General features: G+C 39.8%; 1 protein-coding gene across 1 annotated transcript in view; it reads right to left on the bottom strand.

Annotated features, from left to right (window-relative positions):
* Window positions 1–11,174: 11,174 nt before the first annotated feature.
* Window positions 11,175–23,175, bottom strand: part of GALNT10 (polypeptide N-acetylgalactosaminyltransferase 10) — a 70,963-nt gene continuing 58,962 nt past the window's right edge. Inside the window, exons 10-12 of the mRNA XM_042450918.1 lie at window positions 22,179–22,295; window positions 18,933–19,082; window positions 11,175–16,889 (exon numbers count right to left, since the gene is read on the bottom strand). Of these exons, the coding sequence (XP_042306852.1) occupies window positions 16,722–16,889; window positions 18,933–19,082; window positions 22,179–22,295 (435 nt within the window). The 3' untranslated portion in view covers window positions 11,175–16,721. The remainder of the gene's footprint in view (window positions 16,890–18,932; window positions 19,083–22,178; window positions 22,296–23,175) is intronic.

Here is a 23,175-nt window from a genome sequence, read left to right on the forward strand (position 1 = left end):
CCCGCCTCCTCCATCCTCCCGGAGGAAGTCCCGCCCCCCTAAGGCCATTGGGCGACGCGGCAGGGAGGCGGGAGGCGCCACGCCGATCCCCGCGCCCATTGGACGCGCCGGACGCCCGTCTCCGGAGATAGGAGTGACACTTCCTGCAGAAGGGGAGGGGCTTAGAGAAAAGGGTGGAAGCCCGAAAGAAGGAAGGACTGCTCTCTGACTCGAGGCTCTGGAATTCTGGGAGTTGGAGTTTGTTGGGGGGGGGCTTCCTTCCTTAAGCTCCGCTTCGCTCTGGGCCCACAACAAACTCCAACTCCCAGAATTCCACAGCCGTGAGCCAGACAAGGAGTTAAAGCGATACCAAACCGGTTTATTTCTCAAACCGGAGACCAGAGTTGAAATGCCTCCTCCTCCTCCTCCGGCAAGGAAACATGTTGTGTGACCTTGGCCAAGTCACACTCTCTCAGCCTCAGAGGCAGAGGCAATAGCAAACTCCCTCCGAAGGAACCTGGCAAGGTTCGCCTTAGGGTCGACGCCAGAGGACACGAAGGCACCCAGCAACAGCACAACATTTGCTGGCCTGTGTTTTATGTGCGTCTGCGTATAAGCATATACACGTGTGATTACACATAAGTGTATATATGCATGTGTACATACAGGAGCCAGCCTGGCCCAGCCATCTGAATGTCGGACTACAACTCTGGAGGCCAGGGTTTGATTCCCTGGTGGGCCATGGAGACCCACCAGATGACCTTTGGCAAGTCACACTCTCTCAGCCTCAGGGGAAGGCAATGGCAAACCTCCTCTGAACAAATCTTGCCAAGAAAACCCTAGGGTACATTCACATTAGAGCCACCATAACTCGGATTTGAAGGCACACATCAACAAAAGCCACAGTGTGTGCAAAGGGATCCGAAAGAGCTTTCGTGGACCTGAGCCCACTTACTCAGATGCATGCCACTTAGTAGACTCAAGTCTACAGAAACTCATGCTGCGAGCTTCTCTTTTCCAGTTAGTCTCAAAGTTACAAGACCACTTTGCACAATGATTTTCTAGACTAACTCAGCTGTTTGTTGTATGTATGTATGTATGTATTTTCATGCATAAGCACCAGAGCCAGCTTGTTGTAGTGGACTCTAGAGACCGAATTTGCAAAAAAAGGCACACAAAGTGAGGTTGTGATGTGCTTGAAAGTTAAACTTTTAGCAGACTTTAATTCACAATCCACACCTAAATAAATAAATAACAACATATACAGTATAATGTATGTACTCTATATTACATACAGCCAGCCCTCCATATCCAAGGATTTTCAAGCATCCATGGTCTGAAAATGTTTTAAAAACAAATGAATTCCAAAAAAGCAAACCTTGGTTTTGCCGTTTTATACAAGGGACACCATCTCACTGTGCCATTGCATTTAATGGGACTTGAGTATCCACAGATTTTGGTATCCATAGGGGGTCCTGGAGCCAAACTCCAGTGGATACCAAGGGCCCACTATATACATTAACTATCTAATGATATAAATAGTAAATAACTAATTTTAAAAATCACAAGATTAATTTGTGCGGTAAGATACTTTGTATTATGAACAAGATAATAAAACATCGTTATATTCCTTATTCTTACAATTTAAAACAAAGTTAACAGTTTCAAGTTCTGTGCTTTTCATTTTTCCCCCTACCAGACATCTGTTTTTGAAAACTGGAGTTAGCAATTTTTGTGGTCTCTTCCAACTCTATGATGCTGTGATTCTAGGGTGCAAAATAGCACTGGCACTGACTGTGCTTAAAACAAGCATAGCCCTGGGACAGGAAAAAAGTCGATTATCATGCCACCAGTGTCCCTATCTGTGAGAGTGATGTGTATGTCTGTGTGAATGGCTAGTTGGATATGGAGCCTGTGAACATAAATGGGTAGATATGGGAGGGCAAGGGCATGTCTGCTTTTGAGGATGGCTGGGTATAGTGTGTGTGTGTGTGTGTGTGTGTGTGTGTGTACGCGCCTGTTTGGATAGATGGATTTGAGCATGGGTGTAAGATGAAAAATTGCTTCTGTTTGGAAAACTAGCTGGAATAACAGAATGTGCAGCCTGTGCATTTGGCTGAGACTAGCACTTGTATGTTAATATATAGCTGGATTTTTATATGGCCCTCTTTCTCACTCTGAGTAGGCATGGACCGGGGTAACTGTGGTGATGATTCTTATATAAAAACTGGACTTGAAATGTTCAGAACTTGCCAACTCAAGTTGTTTGCAGGCACAATTTTCCAATGAATGGGTCTCATTCCCCCTGTGTGAAGCGTCACTGTTGTCTTTTTCTAGAGACATGTTGCTGTCTCTAGGCAAATGTGACTCCAAAGGTCTTCTACTCTTGAGATATGATTCAAACTCCCTGCATCACAGTCTTGACTTTTTTGTTTGCAAGTTGTTTTTATTTCACGTTGAGCCTCATTTTAAATACTGGATACATTACTTCTGTTCAGCAGCACAGCTATGCTCTTGTCCAGGATAACACTTACCTCCTTGCTTCCCTGTCCCAATTCCAGCCTCTGTTTCCCTGTCTCCAAAAACCAATCATCACAGCATTCCAAACCTGTTGAATACCCTGATTTGTTAGGTTGATTTGGGGATTCACTCCTAGCATCCCCCACACCCGCTTGTATATTTCACCTCAAAATAGTAAGTCCAGTTTTGTTCAGTGCTCATGTGAATGTGTTTAGGATTGCAGAGTTGCATGACAATGGATTTTAATCTGTGCACTTTTCTTTCTCCCCATTCCTACATTTTTTCTATAGATGAAAACACAGACCAGCCTCCTTGATTTGGGAGCAGTCTGCTTAACCGGAGGACTGGGAAGGCTCTAAAGGTGATGGTGGAAGGGATGGAGATCTCACATTTTTTCTCTCTCTACACACAACCAAATGTCCTGTTGCATACACTTTTTTCTCCTCTTTTTCTGGTTTCTCCAGCACGTTTCTCAAGGTTATTTTGCACAGGGGAAATTCCTTGTTCAGCAAGCAGGATACTTGGTTGGAGATTCAGGTGGTGGGCACTTTCCTTCCCCCAGCACAGAGCCATGTATGTCAGGACCCAGTTCTCTGGAATTAAGGCAACACACTATACCTCCATTTTTATGTACTATTTAAATGTCCTTAGACCCTGGTCACCAGAGATAAAGAGTAAAGTTATATGAAATAGTTTTATACTGGTAAATGCCATTAACAGGATGCCAGGCTGTTAGGGAGAAGGTTGAGTGTACAAACTAGATGTGATTCTGACTATGGTATCAACCTGGCACTCCTTAACTATCCTCAGTGGGTACCAATCCCGATTGTCATGCATTATATCCAATGTTTGCTCAAACCACTGTTTTGCTGGTTGATAGATCTCATTCTCCTCACACCCCTGCTATAATGCTCCTTGTCTGTGTCAGCTCAACTGCTCACTTTCCCTCTTTCTAGCAATGTTAGCATGCATTTGTTTGTCAGAGTCCTTCCCATGGATTGTTAGACTCAAAGCACTTGAACATTATTATTTTGATTGCCTCTGCAGCATGTCAGCTATGTATGTGCCCATGAAAGTGATTTATATTCACTACTGAAGTACAGGCCCATTTGAAAATAACGTTCCTTTCAATATCAAAGCCCTATTGAGTTTTGATTGAGCTTGATGTTTTGAGTCCATTAAAGATCTCTGCTACTGTTCTGCTGTCTCCTGAACAGCAAGTGATTTCTCAGGGTTGATGAAATCCCATTGCTGGTTGATGAAGGAAAAGCAAATGCACCAGCATCCCCTCCTGTATTCATAGGTGACTACGAGCCAGAAACAGTTTAATCCTGGTTTAAATTCAAAGTGTATCTGTGACTTCAGTGTAATTTCTCATCACAGTCTTAGCCCCCATCTCCCAATCAAAACAAAATTCAGGGGTGTATGATCTGATTTATTGCATTTATCCCTTGTTACTTTTGCAGCTACCTTCTTTCATTTGTACAGAAATTTATAAAGTTTATACAGCAAACACATAAAGGCTGACACCCTATTGAGGGCATGCATACCATATTTCCCCGAAAATAAGACATTGCCATATTTATTTTTCCTCCAGATGACACACTATGGCTTATTTTGAGGGAATGTCTTATTTTTATTAAGTATGGTACAACTATCTACATTTATTCAAATATAGATGAGTTGTCTTCTTCTGAAACTTTGTCATAACTCTCCAAACCTGGAATTCCATCCTGAATTTCTTGCGACTGCATTTCCTTTAGAACAATTGGCCCCAATCTTTCCACTTCCTTCCTGCCCCTTTCTGTTCCGCGCTGGGCCCATCACAATGTCTTATTTTTGGGATATGGCTTATATTATGCAAATCCTTAGAAATCCTGCTATGGCCTATTGTATGGGTATGTCTTATTTTCAGAGAAACAGGGTAAGCATAAGTTAACCTTGGCCTGGTCCAGATGGGCCGGAAAGGACGCCCTCATCACGTGCGAGGGGTGCCTCGGGGTGGCGCTTCCAGACACCCCGCAACCCTCGCATGTGACAAGGGTGTCAAAATGTGGCGTAGAAAGAACCCGCTCTTTGTGGGTTCTTTTTCCGTCGGTGGGAAGCCTTGGTGTTTGGCAGCTGAGGCTTCCCTCCGGTGGAAAACCAGGCGCCGGCAGGCCACCCTTATGTTTATATAAGCCTGTTTTTGGTTGTTGCTAGCATTGGTATTACCTTCTTCCTTTTGCAGTGAACAAAGCTCCTCCTGACCTCTCATGGAGCTTCTGAGCCCTCCCTTACATTTCATGTCTTGAGAAAGGCGGTGGAACCAGCATCTGGATATGTCCCTGTATTCAGACATGAAATGATTATACAGTGGGACCTTGTTATCCGCTGGGGTTTGGTTCCAGGATCCCCCATGAATAACAAAATCCGTGGATGCTCGAGTCCCATTAAATACAATGGCAGAGCAAAATGGTGTCCCTTTATATAAAATGGAAACTCAAGAATTCATACTTTTTTTGAATATTTTCAAGCTGTGGATGATTGAATCTGTATATTAAAAATCCGTGTATAAGGAGGGCTGACTGTATCAGTCACTGAAACTTCTGGAGGATTCCAATGGACTTCAGTGGATGGTGTAATTGCTTTAGTTCTGGATATGGGGACATAGCTAAATGTTCCTGCCATCCCTCAACCGTCATCTAGGCACATCAGTGTGTGGGTTTCAGCAGCATTTTTATAGCTCTGTATGTGGGTGTGTGGTAAGTGCAGAGCTATTATACTACGCTGAGCCATGCAGGATACCTGCAGAGTGTAAACAAAACTACAAGACGCCTGCTGCATCAGACCAGAGGCCTATCTAATTAGGAATAGCAATGGCAATAGCATGTACATTTCCATACCACTTATCAGTCAACTCAGCACTCTGTAAGTGGTTTACAATCTGCAAGCTAATTGCCATCAACAAGCTGGAAATTCGTTTTATGGACCTACGAAAGGATGGAAGACTGAGCTAGCCTTGGAGTCCTTTGGGATTGAATTCACAACCTTGTGGCTGCAATACTGGAATTTAACCGCTGCGCTGCCAGGAAGACCCCAAAGTTAAATACGCCAAACTAAAAAGTGTAAATAAAATTATAACAAGATGCCTGCTGGATCAGATCTAGTTAGGAAGATCCCAAAGTTAAATATGTCAGATTAAAAAGTTCAGACTTGCATATTGTGATGCAATGTATGAGAACTAATGAGAGCTGGGAAGATGAAGCCAAGAGTGGAAGACTCTAAATTTCATACATTTGAACAAATGGGCCAAATCTGGGGCTCCAGACATCTGTGTATGAGCAAGTGCCATCAAGTTACCTGAATTTTTTTACTTTTGCCTAATTTGGAAAAGCAAAACAAAAAAATTGTCTTGACATGTAATTGTCAATACAATCCTTTTTTATACCCCCCTATTGTCCCAATTTGACAAGGACAGTTCCAATTAATCCTCTGCTGTTCTATTCTTTCATCTTCCAGCTTCTCTCCCACTTTCCCTCTTACTACAGTATTTGTCTCACTTCTGTTGGTTCAAACTGAGTTAAAAGAGCAAAAGTAGTTTGCACTCAGGTCCACAGAGAGTGGGGAGTGCAGGAGGAGATTGGAGTTGAATCTTGCCCTTCCCAGTAGGCTCAAGCAAACGCAAATTGTTTCAACCTCTTCGAGGTTGTGTGTTCTTCCTTGTTAACTTTTGCCATCTTGACCATGTACTGATGTTGCTTGACCACATGTGTTCCAGTTTTCATCCATGAAATGTTGACTAGCATGTGTTTATTTGAGCAAGGGCTCATCTTTTGTCCCCTTTCAGAAATGGCATCCATTACTGTGCATAAAAATGTACATTTGGTTTTGGGAGAATGAACTTAATCCTTTCCCCCTTTCCTTTTGATTCCAGCATATGATGCCAAATGTGAAGCTATATGAATCATTAAGACATCTTTAATTCATCTGTGAAGGCTGGAGATTTACTAAAAGCCACAATGTTATAGGTCTATTTTATCTTTGAAGCAGAGCCACTGTGGTGTAGTGGTTTGAGTGTTGGACTAGGACATTGGGAGATCGGGGTTCAAATCCCCGCTTAGCCATGAAAACCTATTGGGTGGGCTTGGGCAAGTCACACTCTCTCAGACTCAGAGAAAGGAAGGGCAACCCCATCTGAACAAATTTTGCCAATAATTACCAAGAAAACCCCATGATAGGTTCACTTTAGTGCAGAAACTACTTAAAGATGCACAACAACCTTTGAAGCAAAGCATAACTTGGTTAGTCATTTAACAAGTATTACTAGATTCAGAACTTTATTTCCATAAAGAGAGCTTTCTCTCTCAAACCAAGATTGCCCTGCTTCATGAAAAATAAGCTTTGGGTCAGTAGTCTAATCTGAAAACTGTTTACAAAGAGGTCAGTCACAATGCTCAATTTAGTCTGACTAGCTTCAAGTGAAGGCCTCATGGAGATTGAATAGGGTTCTTTTTCTTTTTCATAATTGTTTTATTGTTTTTCTCATTAAGGGCAGTGTATAAAATGAATAATAAATGGAAAATAAACTGTAAAAGTTTAAATTTGGTTTAGGGCAGGGGTGGACAATTGCCAGGGTTTCAGGGGCTGACACTGGTCCACCATGAGGCTTTGGAGGGCCACGTTCTAGCCATGCCATCCATTTCCAACATTTAAACAAACCTTTTTTAGTCTCAAAGGCAAATAGAAGTTAATTTACTACTGCAAGGCTGCATCCACACTGCAAAAATAGTCCACTGTGAAACCACTTTAACTGTCATGGCTTCATCCTATGGCATCCCAGGATCTGTAATTTGTTGTGGCACCAGAACTCTCTGACAGAGTGTCTCACAAAATTGCAATTCCCAGAATTCCATAGCATTGCACCATGGCAGTTAAAGTGGGGTCAAACAATTATTTTTGCAGTGCGGATACAGCCCAAGGAAGTGGCAAAATTGTTCCCCAAACATGCACCCCGTGTATGTGTGTGTATGTGGAGTCCACTCATGGACATAACATGCAGTTCATACGCTATACTTTTCCCACCCTGGTTTAGGATAAGCAAAAGAGCTTTTGATAGGCTGAATATCTTGCACAAAGCTCCCATATGTCATGTGATTTCCTGATATAATAAGTAATGATTTGTGATGTCTAAATGACAGTTTCCACTGTTTTACCATTTTCAGTTTCCATAAGGGCAATAAATTCGTGAAAAACTTTGTACAAAAAAATTGAGAAAGCAACAGGTCAATGTCTGGAGCAGATGGAGGTTTTTGACTGCACTAGGAGTTTGGAAAGCATAATGATGAAAGTATGCTCCATTTTCTCATTCACAAAAAATGTCCATCTTTTACAAAACACAGCATTTCTATAAACTGTCAGAAAAGGACACAATAAAAATTTATTTTAAATATATTATAAAAGAAAGTCCATCCAGTTCTTAGAAACACTACACCTTACATCCAAATGATTTCCAGTTCATCAATGATACTACATTAAAGTGCTAGACTTCTTTTACCTCCCCCATCACAATAGGACATTGTCCCAAGATGCACAAAATAAATACACCAATTTATGCGGCAACATCCAATTTCAAAGAAATTGTTAAGCATGCATGACAAGGTGTGAAAAAAAGAGTCCCTGAAGACTGCCTCTTTATATATTTTTCTCCCCTGCCCCTTAAATTATATTTGGCCACTTGATACTACTGTCAAAGAAGCTAACGTTTTAGCTTGATTACATTCAATGCAATGTCATGAGATTAATTCACATAATTTTTTTAAACTTGGGATAACAACAACTCCTATTTATTAGTGACAACCAAATGTATTCACACGGTTCTAGCTGAACTGAATTATAGCCCACTCATCTATTAAAATCTCTGGCATTAGGAGAGTTTAGAACAAAATATAGTTTGAACAGCCACTAGTTATGGGTCACAAATTATGCAATGTTTTACATAACGGTTATCTTGTTTCATATAAATCTGGTCATCTTTAAGATTGTAAGTGACAAAGAATTGATTAGTCACACCTACAATTTTCAATCCCCCCCAGCCAAACTCAACATGACATAGCTGTATCTTTTCACCATATCACAGATAAGGCAGGTGTATACCTTTTAAGAATAAAAGGGCCTACTGAAAGATGACCAACCCTCACTGTACTTATAGTGTACCTCCGTACAGGTTGGCTACATGCTGTATCAACAGAAAGTGAGGCTGGCTGTGGGGGACACATCTAGGGAGCACATGGCAGCAAATAACAGGTATTAGGCATGTTCAGTATCTCCCACCCACATGTCCTTGCTCTCAAGACCCACTGCTCCTGCATGGGGCTGATATTTAATTTGGACCTTCCTTACCTACAAAGCAGCAGTGGTCATAAAGTTTAGAGGACACCTCAGTGCATATGGTATCAACTATATTTCAAAATTTACTCACTGCAACACTTTTCCAAAGGAATAAAATTGGTAGAAAATGCTTTATAATTTATAGCATGTTAAGGAGCCCTGTATTATTCTGCAGTGGTAGGCAAGATGCCTAGACCTTTGATCACTTAATGCTGCAATTCTATACACACTGGAGATTAAATTTGACATTAATGAGACCTGAGTAAGCAACCATAGGACCAAGTTATACAAAAAGTAACTCAAGGTTGTTCAGTTCTTAACACAGCTACCTTCCTGAAATTATTACTATTACTGGGTAATTCTAGATTTGTACACTAATCTAGACTTTTTCAAATAGACAGTACTTATGTCACTGTCAGCACTCAGTGAGACCTATAAATCAGTGAGACCTATAAATCAGGAAGCAAGCTTCTATATGCCATCTGGTCTTTCCTAGTTGTCCATATTCTTACATTATAACTTGATAAGAAAAATGGAGGTAAAAATTAACTCATCAAATTAGTGAACTGGTTGTTATGATGGCTTTTTATATGGCCTACTGATCCTTGCATCAATAAAGCCATGCCACTAATAAAGCCTAAAGGAGTAATATAGTCATAGGATGTCCTGATACCACTAGTAAGCAGTTACTTAATAGATCATGTGTCACTCCTACTGCTATTTTGGTATTCAGATCCCAAAGCCTCTAACTTTTTGTTCAATTGAACGGAACTAATTTCCCTGTGAAAAGATACTCAAACATATTTGATAGTGAAAACACATTTCAGACTTCTTTAATCTTATTTCTGATTATATATTAGCAAATATATTTAATGGCCCATATGCTTTGTGTAAATTACCCTGCTTTGATATACCATGAAAAATTATCAGTGTAGAACACTATGTGCTGAATCTGAGCTGGCATCCTACTGGTTAAACCCAAACAGAGTAAACCCATTGACTCAGCTGCTGAATAGTGAGTCAACATATAGGTAACTCTAACAGATTCAGTGTGTCTACTCTGCTAAAGACCAGCTATAGGATTTTAGTCCTTTTATGCCTGTGTGCCAACAACTGAGATCAGTAGTGACTCAGGAAGTTTTGACAGGATTAATCTTCACTGTGTGCATTTGGACAGTGGCCCACTTCTTTCTCCTACTATTTTTTTAAATTAATGAAATAAAAGATAGTAACTTCCAAATGTTCTTGTTAACTGAATCAATACCAACATCTTTCCATTTTACAATGTATGCTGAAATTGGATATTTAAACACAACAAATTTCCCTCGTAATACTAATTATACACTGCAATGACGTCTTGTACATCCCACACCCCACTCCATTCTTGTCCAGCAAGGCACTAGGAATTTTTCAAGTTTAGGCATCTGCTGTACATTTGCATTTTAAAAGGCACTTCCTTATTTTAATGATGCTGTGAAGTTTGAGGCTAAAGAAACATATTATTTTCCATTATACAACAGAGTGGTATGATGGCATGCAAGAAAAATTTCTTGCAGCTAAGGTATTTAGACAGTTTCCAAGGGTCTACACTACATAACTGCTAACAACAGAAATATTCTAATTCAGACTTTCAACCATACCTCTGCAAACATTCAAAATTATGTACTGAAATGTCATGTTTGAACAGTTGTGTTGATGTGGGCAGTCATTTCACACAAATATCCTGCTTTAAGGAACCCTCTGCAGGCAACAATTATACTGAAGATCAAATGCATGAAATGGGCCTGACTGGAAAGACAAAAACAATTGATGCACAATTAAACACAGTACACATGCCTGCCCTCAGAACACCCAGGTTCAGCACAACAAAGCTGCCTAGTCTAACACAAATTTTGTTATAAATCCTAAAACCTTGGAAGACCAAATGCTTATTTTCAGGCTGGTTAACTGATGGTCTTCTCAGGGGGAACACTGACATGTCTACAGATCATTTGTTTAGAGGTTCAGGTTTTGGCTATTAAGATCACAGATAAAACAGCAATTCAGTATACAGTGGTACCCCGGGTTACGAAATTAATTCGTTCCGCCGCCGCTTTCGTAACCCGGAATACTTCGCAAGCCGAAAAACCCATAGGCGCTAATGGGGAAAAGCCGCGATTTCGTGTGAAATAGCGCCGAAAAGCACCAACATTTTCTTCGTAACCCGAAATAACCTTCGTAACCCGGAACAGTTATTTCCTATGGGATTTTTTCGTATCCCGGAAATTTCGTAACGTGGGTATTTCGTATCCCGGGGTACCACTGTATAGTGATGGACAGATGAGATAAGATGGCTCTTTGCTTTTCAACCAGCAGGTGGCCCTCTCTAACTATGGATCATTAATGAGGAAGCTCAAGGTACACCATTCAGACAGATTGATAAGAAAGGTAATCGTTTTAAAATATATTGCTGCAGTGAGGAAGCACTTAAAGATCAGAATTTTTTTTAATAGTCCTTTTAATATTTGGCTTTTAACATTGTGTTTGGTTCCAGTGGACTGCAGGTAATGCTCTTCAGGTGTTCCCAACTACAATAGACCCATTTAATTTATATAAAAATATTTACCAGTAGTTAACATGTTCCAATAAGGTCAATGGGTTTACTCTATTTGGGATTAACAGTTACATTTCAGCCTATATTGCCAGACTGCAGAGGTTTAGCAGGAGCCAATATAGTGAACTAGCTAACAATGCACTCTGAGAAGTTCCAACTTAGAATCTCAAGAAGAACATGCTAGTTATTCAAAAAGCCACTATCTGTCACCACAGTCTCAACATGGAACTAATACTGACCTCCCTTGCAAAACAGTTGTAAAAACTAAAAATGTATGACATGAATGCACAATGCTAGAACATTATATAACAAATATTATGACTTAGTTGTGTCTTCAAAATATAAGCCAAAATGACTGGGTTAGGCATTTAACTGAAATTATTTTTGTAATATTTGATCTTATGCAGCAATCATGTCACTGCAGAAATTCTTGACTCCCAACAGCTTGACATGTTTGCCTTAATCTGTGTAACATTATGAATTTCTCAGAGTGTAGATTCCATACATAGGTCACAATGATATTGAATTTTCTGCCACATAAGATATTTTCACTTCCTTAACTGAGGGTTAAAAAGTAAAGAGTAATGCTTGACAGTAGGAACCTGTGGGAGAAACTGAGTAATTGAAACTTGAACATGGTTTGACAAAATCCCTTCAGTTACTTAATGGATCCAAATGGGCAAAACCATTTGAAATACTAGGCTATACAAGTACTGACATTATTTCTATTCTACAAAGAAGGTCATAGCCTCTCTCTATTGGTACTTCTCTTTCTCAAAAACCAAAAAAACACCAAACAAGCTACTTCATTAAAGATTTCCCCTAATCTTCAGCATAAATTTTATGCAGTGAACATCAGTAGATTTATGACCTAATAGCAAGGATAAGGTGGGGGTGTGGGTACTATGCAATATGCTCTCTAAAAGGGTTAGGAAAGAAGCTGTAACAAACATGACCTACTACTATAAATAATTAGGAGGGGCACTTGTGGACATTTCTTGCAAGATGCACACAGATCCCATATTGTTATATGATTTTTCATTGGGTACTTCTCCATGATGTTCCATGGAAGAAAATATTGGAATGAGCTCTTGAAAACAATAAGAAATTATGGTAAATAACTAGCGAGATCTGTAATTGCTTTGCCATGGAGGAACAGAAAAATATGAATTAACCACCATTTTGATACATTGACTTCCATTTGGTTAGCAGCCCATTAGCTGCAAGCAGAGGTATTTCTTAGATGCATTAATAGAAGACATGTAGATAGCTAATTCTTCAATACCTATTTCATCATAGTTTTTTGGGCTATGAGACTGTGTTCTATTCCTGACATTTCGCCAGCAGCGAAGATGTCTCTGAAGATGTCAGCCACAGCTGCTGGTGAAACGTCAGGAATAAACTCAGTCTGAAAAACCCACAAAAATTATGGATGCTGGCTGTGAAAGCCTTCAACTTCACACCTATTTCACCCTTTTTAAAAATCAAGAGTAGGGCTATCAGATTATTAATATATTTATGTAAAAGGGAAAAAGTCTACCTAAGATTTTTGTAAAACGAAGCTGCTTATAAATATCAGGAAAGGACCTGTAAAGGGCAGAGACCCTGGTCAGCAATCTTAACATGCACATGGAAGCTTTCACATCTAGTTCCTTGTTTTATTCAGTGAAAAATCTCTACATGAGCCTGGAGCATTTCTCTTTATTGGACTTAAAAATAAACCTGAGCATGAACTGAGCTTCTGAGTGCACCAAGAAAAATTATTTATTAACCACTGAAAGACTAGTGAGGTAGAATTGGAAGAAGCAAATGAGCACCTGTTACAAGGAAAAGAAATAGAACTGGATAACTGACCAGCCTGTTTTATCACTTGGAAAGTTCTTAAAATAATCCACTTTTTAAATGCCACAGGAAGATGTCCACTACTAGTTATATATTTAAAAACAAATCTCATCTTGAGTTGAAGAAAAATGCAAAGTTAGTTATCAAGCAAATGTAATGACACAACTTTACTGAAGCTGCCAGGAATGATGGATGATTTCTCACAGAACAATCCTATATGCACTGACTCACAACTTAATCCGATGGGATTTTCACCCAGTTAATTGGGCATACCTTTTAGTATTAGATATCCAAAATTATGGGGGAGGGGGGAGAACCACAATGAATGGTAATGTATTAAGTAGCTATCCCCATAAATAAGAAATATTGAACTCTTTTTTTGCAATTGATCAGTTAATCCAAATAGCTAAATATAGCAAACTCACACAATCACTGGTACTGGGTAAATCTTTAGCTAACATAGACTTGGAGAAGCTTTCTAAAAAGATAATTGGAAAAAAAATACAAAGTTTTGACACTAATTATTTTTTAAATTATCCAATTGGTTATCTGAAATGGGAAAAACGTAAGAAGGCCTAAGCTCTGAAACATGTGGAACTATATTCATTCTTGAATTTTTTCCACTATCTGTACAGCACCTCAGTCAAAGTAGTATAGCCTGTAGAATTCTGCAACATTATATACGTAGCCCTAAGCATGTCTGGGAGTCATTGCAAATTGGTTCTACATGGAACAGAATTACATTGATTCTGGACAGGCAAAAGGGAGCGGTGCTTCACATAAACAATAGAATCCGCTAACATGTGAAGTGGCAATGAACATCAGCTTGTATGGTTTTAAAAGAGGTTAGACAAAATCGTGGAGGATAAGTATCATTAGTCATGTAGGCTATGTATTTCTTCCAGGTCAGAGGCAGCATGTTGCTGGGGGACACAAGTGGAAGAATACTATACTGAAATTGTCTCTGGTAGGCTTCCCATAAGCATCTCATCAACATTGGCCCAATATCACTGAGAATTTCTTGGAGCAATCTCAGGACTTTAGCCTTAGTTCTGTTGGTATATGAGAGCCAAAGCGTTTGATGCCAGTGAACTAAACAGGTAATTTAGAAGACTGATTTGCCTAACTGGTATTAGAACAAATAAACTGAACAAATTTTATTTCAGATGTAACTGAACGCAATGGGCAGTCAGTCATCATTTACAGATATAGAGACCCTTTCACCCAACACAGTTATAGCACTATGCCTCCACTTTAACTGCTATGGCTGCATCCCTATGAAATTCTGGGATTTGTAGTCTGGTGTGACACCAGAGATGCTCTCTGGCTAAGAATTCTAAATGCCCCTTCCATGATTCCACAGGATGTTGCCATCACAACTGAAGTGGAATCATAGTGCTCAAACTATGTAGTGTGAAAAGGTCCCAAGTTGCTGCTGTTTACAATAGGTGAACATCAGGTCCCAATCAATCTCCAGTATCAAATCAATGATTTGACAGAACAATAACTGTACTGAGAAATGCCTTGGAATGTTATACAATAAAATGGCCCTGTATTTCAATACTGCAGTCTTACTGAAAGCTGTTTAATTATTCTAGCAGCAGGCTGTCACAGCAGTAAAAAACCTCTCTTTTAGCTTCTTATACAGTAAGCTGACAGAATGGTGTATGAAACTGAAACCAGTTTCTCACAACAGAAGAAATTTGTGTTGTTTGTCCTCCAAATATCTACTTTGAAAGGGACCTAAATTGGGAATATTTGTGTACAGGATTAGTGCATATGATTTCACCCTCTATCAAGCCCTCAAATGTTTTATTCACCTAGAAGTCATTACTTGTTAAATAGTATTATTTGGGGGGGGGGGCCTAGGGCTCAAACATGAGGTTCTGACAGATGAATACAGAGGTGATACCTAGTGACAGAAGTTGCAAATGTTGATACTGTAATTTAGTTAATAAGCAACCTCACTTACTGCGGAATTTAGGAACTATATTTCATTTATTCAAATTGATGAACACATTGAGAATGTTCTTTTCAATTTTCTGGGCAGGCACTGCCTGTTCTAAAAGACACTAGAGTATGAGAGTATAAGTCCAGAATAGGCATTTTAAAATTATATAAATTTGCATGCATTTGAAATGCTGGATTACTTGCAGCTGCCAGTAGAAGCTTCTTCTTTGTCTTTGCAGTCCCCCCCCCCCCAGTATTTAGGACAAGGAAGGGATTCCCCCTTTGAACAACTCAAATTCAGTTTCACAGAAGCTCGTGTGCCACATTCTGGTGGTCAAAGGTAATAGGATGGAGACCAAAAATACCAGCACATTTTATTTTTAAAGTTCTTACTGCCAGTAGCTGAGCCTTTTAGAATAGAAAAGAGCCTGTACAATGAATGGGAAACTATCACATGATGGAGTCATGAAGGGTATGTGACCTTCTGGGGACCCTAAGAGGGCTGGGCTAGGAACCCAGGAGGTCTAGATCCAACTGGAGAAATCCCCCATTCCAAATGTTGCCCTTTAATTATATTCAGACTGAAAAAAGGGAATTTTAAAGGAGTAATCAGACATTTTTAGGTAATGCTGGAGAAAAAATGAAATGTTAATGGGGAAAGTTGCCTACAACAAGAGACAGGGAGATCTAGAGAGAAAAGATCCACACCTCGGATCTTCTCTGGTAGTTACAGATAGTAAATTTAAGGCAGCATACTTACATATACTTATCACCTGCTTTGTGCCTTGCAAAGGCAAAACAACTTAATACAGTGCACCCGCATTATACGCGGCTTTGAGCTTATGCACCAAGCTGCATAGAGTGGGGCGTGCCGCCGTGCCGCCACATGCATGAGCCCCACTCACTTGAATGGGGCTTGAGCATACATGATATTTGGCTTACGCAGGGGGGGGGGGGTCTGGAACAGATCCCCTGTGTAAGCCAAGGGCGCACTGTACTACCAAAATGAAGGGCAGTGACAGCATTCTCCTTAGCCATCTAAACTGGGGTTGTGTCACAACACCTCTCACTTTTCCCTGCATTGTAAATCCACAGGCTTGGCTTAGATAATATGTGTTGCAGAATTCATGATAGTTACACATCCCCTCATGAAAGGAAAGTGCTAGCTTGAAAAGTAACCTTAATAGCCAAGTAACTTAAAATTCTGAAACAATTCTAACTTCCCTTAGTGAACAAGACTTCAAAATTTATAGCATGATTATAGAATTTCTAGATGAGATTTGTTTACCCAAAACATAACAATGCAGCATCATCAAAGTAAAGACTGGCCTGATAGTCACACCCTCTCCTGAGATTCTCCCTTTTAATTTTTTTTTAAAAAATTATTCTTTTACAAAATGTGTCATCTCTCCTGTAAAAACTATAGCTGTAATACATTTATATATATAAATATATGTACAGACAGTCTTTAAAGATCGAGGTTTTTGTTAAAGTTTTCTAAGACAGTTGAATTTGTGTGTTCAAATATCCACTGCTGTGTAGGAGATGAAGGGTTGCACGTGTTCATGAAGATTTTTCTATCATTTTCACTACAGTCCATGCAGCTGCCACTTACTGGATGGTAAAGGGTCTTGTCCTGAGAATGAGAATTAAGAAATCAATTTACAACATCAGAGAATGCACCAAGGTAATTGTAAAATACCTTAGAGGTGAACGATATTTAATTATTTACTCCCTAACAGCAGTTTTGATGGAGGAAGCAATATTTCTCATATAAAGTACTTTATACAGTAAATTCTTTATACAATAAATGCTGACTACATGCATTGTTTATTGCTTTTGATGATGATGATGATGATGATGATGATGATGATGATGATGATATTTCTTACCCACCTCTCCCCATGGATTGAGGTGGAGAACAACAACAGATCAATAAATATAGCACCAGTTAAAACATACATTAATTTTTAAGGACACAACATCAGTTAAAAACACACAACAATTTAAAAGAATAAACAAGATGGACAGGTTGCATATCTTAAATTGTACTTCTTTGAGTGGTAATCTGTAAAGTCACACAACTGGGGTATTTCTGTGCCTGTATAGAGCACCTTTGGAACCTTCTGGAATAGTTAAGCAAGATTTTTGGTGGCAGCACTGCCCATCCCCAACCCTACCCCTCAGTGTTCCTGCTCCTTTACCTCAGTTCCCAAGGAAGCCACATAGCAGCCTCCCCAAATCCCAAAATGCAGGACACAACTGAGGGGAAGATGGGTGGGTTTATGTGACTTCACAGATGGCCAATTTAAGAACTACAGTTAAAGGTAAGCGACCTGTCCTTTTTTATGCTCTCTGTGACTCACACAACAGGGAGACTAGAAAGGATGAGGAAGACAACCAAGTAGAAGTATGAAAGACAGCCCGAGGTCTTTACCAGAAACAGATCAAACAGAACCAGAGGGATGCACAAAGAAAAGCTGAAGTCATATGCTAAAATAGAAGTAAATCAAGGCAGAGAATTTAGAAAGGAGAAGTCCAAGAGCAAGCTGAATCAAAACTGAAGGTAAATGAAGACAGAGAGGTTCCTAGATTCTGCTAAAACAGTGGACAAAAAGCAGCTCAGGTCGATGAGTGGGAACTCTGAGGGATGGGGTTGGAGATGGGCAGAGCTACTGTCAAAAATCTTGCCTAGCTATTCCACAAGGTTCTGAAGGTGCTCTGCACAGGTACAGGAATACCCCAGTTGTGTGAGTCACAGAGACCATGAAGAAGAAATGTATGTATTAAAACAATCCACATTTAAAATTTTCATTTAAAATTACAATTTAAAATCAGGACTTTAAAGATAATAACCAATACTCTGTACCTTGCCCAAAAACTAACTGGCAACCAGTGGAGTGATTTTAATATTGGTGTAATATGATCACTCCAGGATGTACCAGTAACCAATCTGGCTACCTCATTTTGAACTAATTCAAAAGTCCAGCCTTGCAAAAGTTCAGCCTTGAGATTACCAGCGTGTGCAGTACCATCTTTAAGTTCTACAGCTCTAGAAGGGTGCAACTGGTGTAACAGCCAAAGCTGTTAGTAAGCACTCCTAACCATCATATTTATCTGAGCTGTCATTTGGAGCAGTGGCTCCAGAAATACCTCTTAAGTGCAAACATAGTTTTTCAGGGGCAGTGTAATCCATCTAGAACTGGTTGATACACCTCCAAACCCAGGTTAGGGGCCTTGACACCTCTGTTTTATCTGGATTGAGCTTCAATTTGCTTTCCCTCATCCAGCCCACTACTTCCTCCAGGCATACATTCAGAGGAGACATACTATCCTTAGCTGAGGCTATATTTGAAGGCATGGATAAATATATTTGGTCTTCATCAGCATACTCATAGCACCCTGCCCCATGCCTCCGGATAATCTCTCCCAGCAGTATTATGTAGGTCTTATTGTCCACTGTGGAACAGCTTCTCATGGCACCCTTAAGGCAAACAAGTTACTTTTGCTATCTTTGGCAAAAATGTGCTTGTGCTTTATTCATGTTTATTAATGATTAAAAATAATACAAAAACTCAACAACTTTAACAAAGCAGTGTCTTCCTGCTGCAGTCACATGATCAAAAATTACAGTAACTACCATGTTATTCTAGAAGTCACAATAATCATACACACTCACCTTCCTATACTTCCACAACTGATTTCCCTTCATTCCATGACAGTCATAGAGGGTTACTGGACTGTTGTGGGAAATGGCATCAAAGCAGAATTTTTTTGTGTGCTGGGGGTCACCTGGACGAATGTCTTCTCGCCAGCTGAATGTGAATACCTGCCAGGACAAACATCAAACCCTCAAAAAAGTAGTGAGGATAAAAAACTCTATCTTCTGTTTGCAATTTGTGCTAATCAAATAATTACTCAGTGTGAACATCTATTGACTCCTAAAGGCAGACAAGAAACCAAGCCATTATTCAAAAGTTGCCACTAGTTATATACAGATTACAGCTTCAACCCAAACTCAGTACTATGACTGTCTTGCATGGTGAGGCTGATGATGAGGCCAAAACCTTCTGCCAAAAGTTTTCACTTCTAGAACGGTTCAGAAAGAAGCTGTTCACAGGCCACATTGTGATGTACAGAACCACAAAGAATAACATAGGATTTATGTGTGGAATCCAAATTCATATACTGCCTTAGAGCATCACAGGAGAAGTATATAGTCTTTGGAAAGCATACACAAACAGCACACCACTAGGTGCTGTTTAATCCACATATGGAATTAAGAAACCAGCAGAGTTCAGCAGTAGATGGACATGAAGAAAGATGACTAATTAGGTGGTGGCCAAAGAGACAGTGAAAAAGGCAGAAATGGCAATAGCCCTCTGAGAAAAGAATTCTGATGCTAGGTTTGGTTGAGTCAAGCTGGCTGTTTAGTTTGGTGTATGTTTTAAGAATTTGACTCTTGGTTCAACTGGTCTAGGTTTACAAACATGAGCTGCTTGAAGACTGTAGTAAAAAAAAAAAGAGAGAGAGGAATATAAACCCTCTGAATAATTTAAGGAAGGAAAGAAAAGACAGGACCTACATCAGAAAAAAAAGGTGTAATCCCTGTATGTGACAAAAGAGTTAACACAGAGAAGAAAAAGCATTAGATAAAGCAAAAAGCAAGAGTTTCACAGTAATAAGACCAATTACATGCTTTCACTTGGAGGACAGAAAGCAGATCTCTTAAATTAAACTAGTATCACACTGATTCACTAATGAGAAGCTATAACAATCTGGGATGTTAAGGATGGAAGTAATTGCTACACGGTACCTCTATTAACACTAATAAAATGTTTAATTTAAATAAGCTAACATGTAATAACTGCACAAACCTCTTTGCAAGAGTGGGGTGAGGGACTGGATTTAAAACAGCACTGCCTTCATTTCCAGTATCCAAGCATACAAAAAGTTATCCAGGTGTTGTTCATAGAATCATAAGAGTTTGAAGGGGACCGATGGCCATCAGATTGAATCCCCTATTCAATGTAGGATATCCAGCTAGAGCAACCCCAGCAGGTAGCTCTTCAGTCTCTTTTTGAAGACATCCAGTAAATGAGACCCAACCACCTCTCTAGGCAGATGGTTCCATTTCTGAACTGTTCTTATGATCAAGAAGTTCGTTCTAACTGTCAATCAAACTCTACTCTCCTATAACATCAAGCCGTAAGACTTGGTCCTACCCCTCTGGAGCATCAGAGAACAAGCTCGCACCCCCCCTCTTTGTGGCAATCTTTGAGGTATTTAATGAGTGCAATCATGTTACTCCTCAGTCTTCTCTTCAACAAGTTGGACATGGCCAGCTCCTTCAACCTTTCCTCATATGTTTAGGTTGCCATACCTCTTATCATCTTCATTGCCCTTTTCTGAATTTACTCCAATTTGTCTATATCCTACTTAAAATGAGGCACCCAGAATTTAATGCAGTACTGCAGATGAGGCCTGAGCAGCACAGAATATATTGGGACTATTACTTTCGTTGATGCGGAAGCTGTGTACCATCAGGCTAATGAAAGTAATAGTCCCACTATATTCTGTGCTATTCAGGCCTCATCAGGCTCATCTCCAGTCCTCTGACACCTCACCCATTCTCCAAGATTTCTCAAAAATGATGGCAGGTGGTTCTATGAGTATGTCAGCACGTTCCTTCAATATTCTGGAATGCAGTTCATCTGACTCTGCAGATATGAACTCATTTTTTCAAACTCAAGAAGATAATTATATAGCAATTTCTGAAAAACAGTATGTTTACTTGTTTTTCTGAGTGCTATATTAAATGTAACACTTGCAACCAATATGCTAAAATAAAGCTCTCATTTTGGGGATCCCACACATTAGAGAATGAAATTACTGTTTGGCCAGTTTCTTCATTATCATCACCATCCTCATCCTCAGTTTTTACCCCACCTGTCTGTTCAGGATCGAGGCAGCTTAAAATAAGAATCCATATAATTCAACAATAATCCCAAATATTTCCTCCCTCCCCTAAAACATCAATTAAACATGTTTAATAATTAAAATAATACATTAAAATAAACAGAGATGGGAAACGGGGTTACAGGGTATTCAGTGTGATGGTTAATACAATGGGTGGCCAAGTTTGCTATTCAGGAAAGGCCTGCTGGAAGAGATCTGTCTTGACAGCTTTTTTGAAGCTGTCCAAGCTGGTAATATGACAGATCTCTTCTGAAAGGCCATTCCATAATTTGGGAGCCATAGAGGAAAGGTCCTCTGGGTAACCGCCACCAACCTGGTCTTTATAGGCTGCAGTAGATTCTTCCAAGAGGACCTGAGTGTGTGGGATGGATTGTATGGAAGGAGGTGACCCTGTGGATAGATTGGAGCCTAGCCATGTATGGCTTTAAAGGTCATTACCAGCACCATCTCTTTCAGACATCTATTGGAAATGTCAATCTTGTGCAAATGGTTACCAAATTTGCTGGCAGATCTGTTGCTATGATCTTTCATCACTAGTTTCAGAAGATGCTTTGAAACAAACATGTGCGTATATGTTATGGTTGTGTTACTATTAGCTATGGAACTTTATTTCTGTTTGTCCCCTGTGTATTAATGTAACATTTGATTCCAGAATATACTTATTTACATACAGTCTTTCTGACAAGGCCATGTACAATATAAAATACATCTCTCTTACATTCACTGTAGACATTTAGTTCCATTAATGGAAGTATGTATTTGTTTGGCATCTAAGCAAGCACACAAACTATGTTCTAGTACCCTAATAAAATCCCTTTTATTAGGATTACAGCAGTGAAACCACCGTAGGATTTTTGTATTGTTAATGCTGATAAAACATTTATTTCTGTAAAACCTCTGGAGACTCCTAAGAATTAGCTCATTCCAAACACACACACCCCCTTACCTGGACATTATTCCATGCTGCTTCTCCTTTGCTTTTCACACAGGTTTCAACCCTAAGTGGTGATCCTAGAGCTCCATGTTTGGTATCTGCACAAAGACCAGTTCCTACATTATGGATCTGAAAGATTAAGACACCAGTCAGTTCTATAATCATGTTTTTGGGCAAATTGAAAGCCAATGAAGCAGAAACACTATCCCACGGAGGTAGATGGCAGTTAATATATAGACATGAGGCAAGGTGGCGTTTTTAAAACAAAAGAATACCGAAGAAATGAATGCCAAGAAAAGGGATCCAGAATAATCTACTCTTGGTAACTTGGAAAAGAAACAAAAATCCCAGCAGTATGCTTAATGCTATTTACTGAAAGGAGAGAGGAAACTTTGTCATCTAGCCTGACAGTAAGAGCTGTTTGACAGTGGAACACACTCCCTCAGAGTGTGATGGAGTCTCCTTCTTTGGAGGTTTTTAAACAGAGGCTGGATGGCTATCTGTCAGGGATGCTTTGACTGTGAGTTCCTGCATGGCACGGGGTTGGATTGGGTGGCCCTTGTGGTCTCTTCCAACTCTATTATTCTATTCTATTTCTTTGGAGGATTCAGGGTAACAAGACCAAAACATTCCCAGTCAAGAGCAGCTGTTTCTACTGTGCCAGACTCTTCACCTTTTTGTGTGGCAGGGGCAGATAAAGTAGAGATAGCCAATGGTAGTATGTCACCTGCAGCAGGTAATTCCAGGACCGACACCAGAAGGAATCAACCCCTTTGGGTCAACACTTCAGTGAGACACATGTCTGGGATATCATCCCCCTTTGGGTTGGTTGGAAGAACATTGAAAGTGGCAAATGACATCCCTGGTATAACTCAGGCCCCATTCCCACTAGCTCATTTGCCCTGGGTAGATCTGGTCCGGACTCAATGAGCCGGTATCGAATCTCCCCAGAAAGAAGTTCCCACTACTCTTTACCTTGATCAATGCAATTTGCCCTTCTGAAGTTCAC

Source organism: Sceloporus undulatus, chromosome 2 (assembly GCF_019175285.1).
Source record: "Sceloporus undulatus isolate JIND9_A2432 ecotype Alabama chromosome 2, SceUnd_v1.1, whole genome shotgun sequence".
In the NCBI taxonomy this organism is placed as follows: domain Eukaryota; kingdom Metazoa; phylum Chordata; class Lepidosauria; order Squamata; family Phrynosomatidae; genus Sceloporus; species Sceloporus undulatus.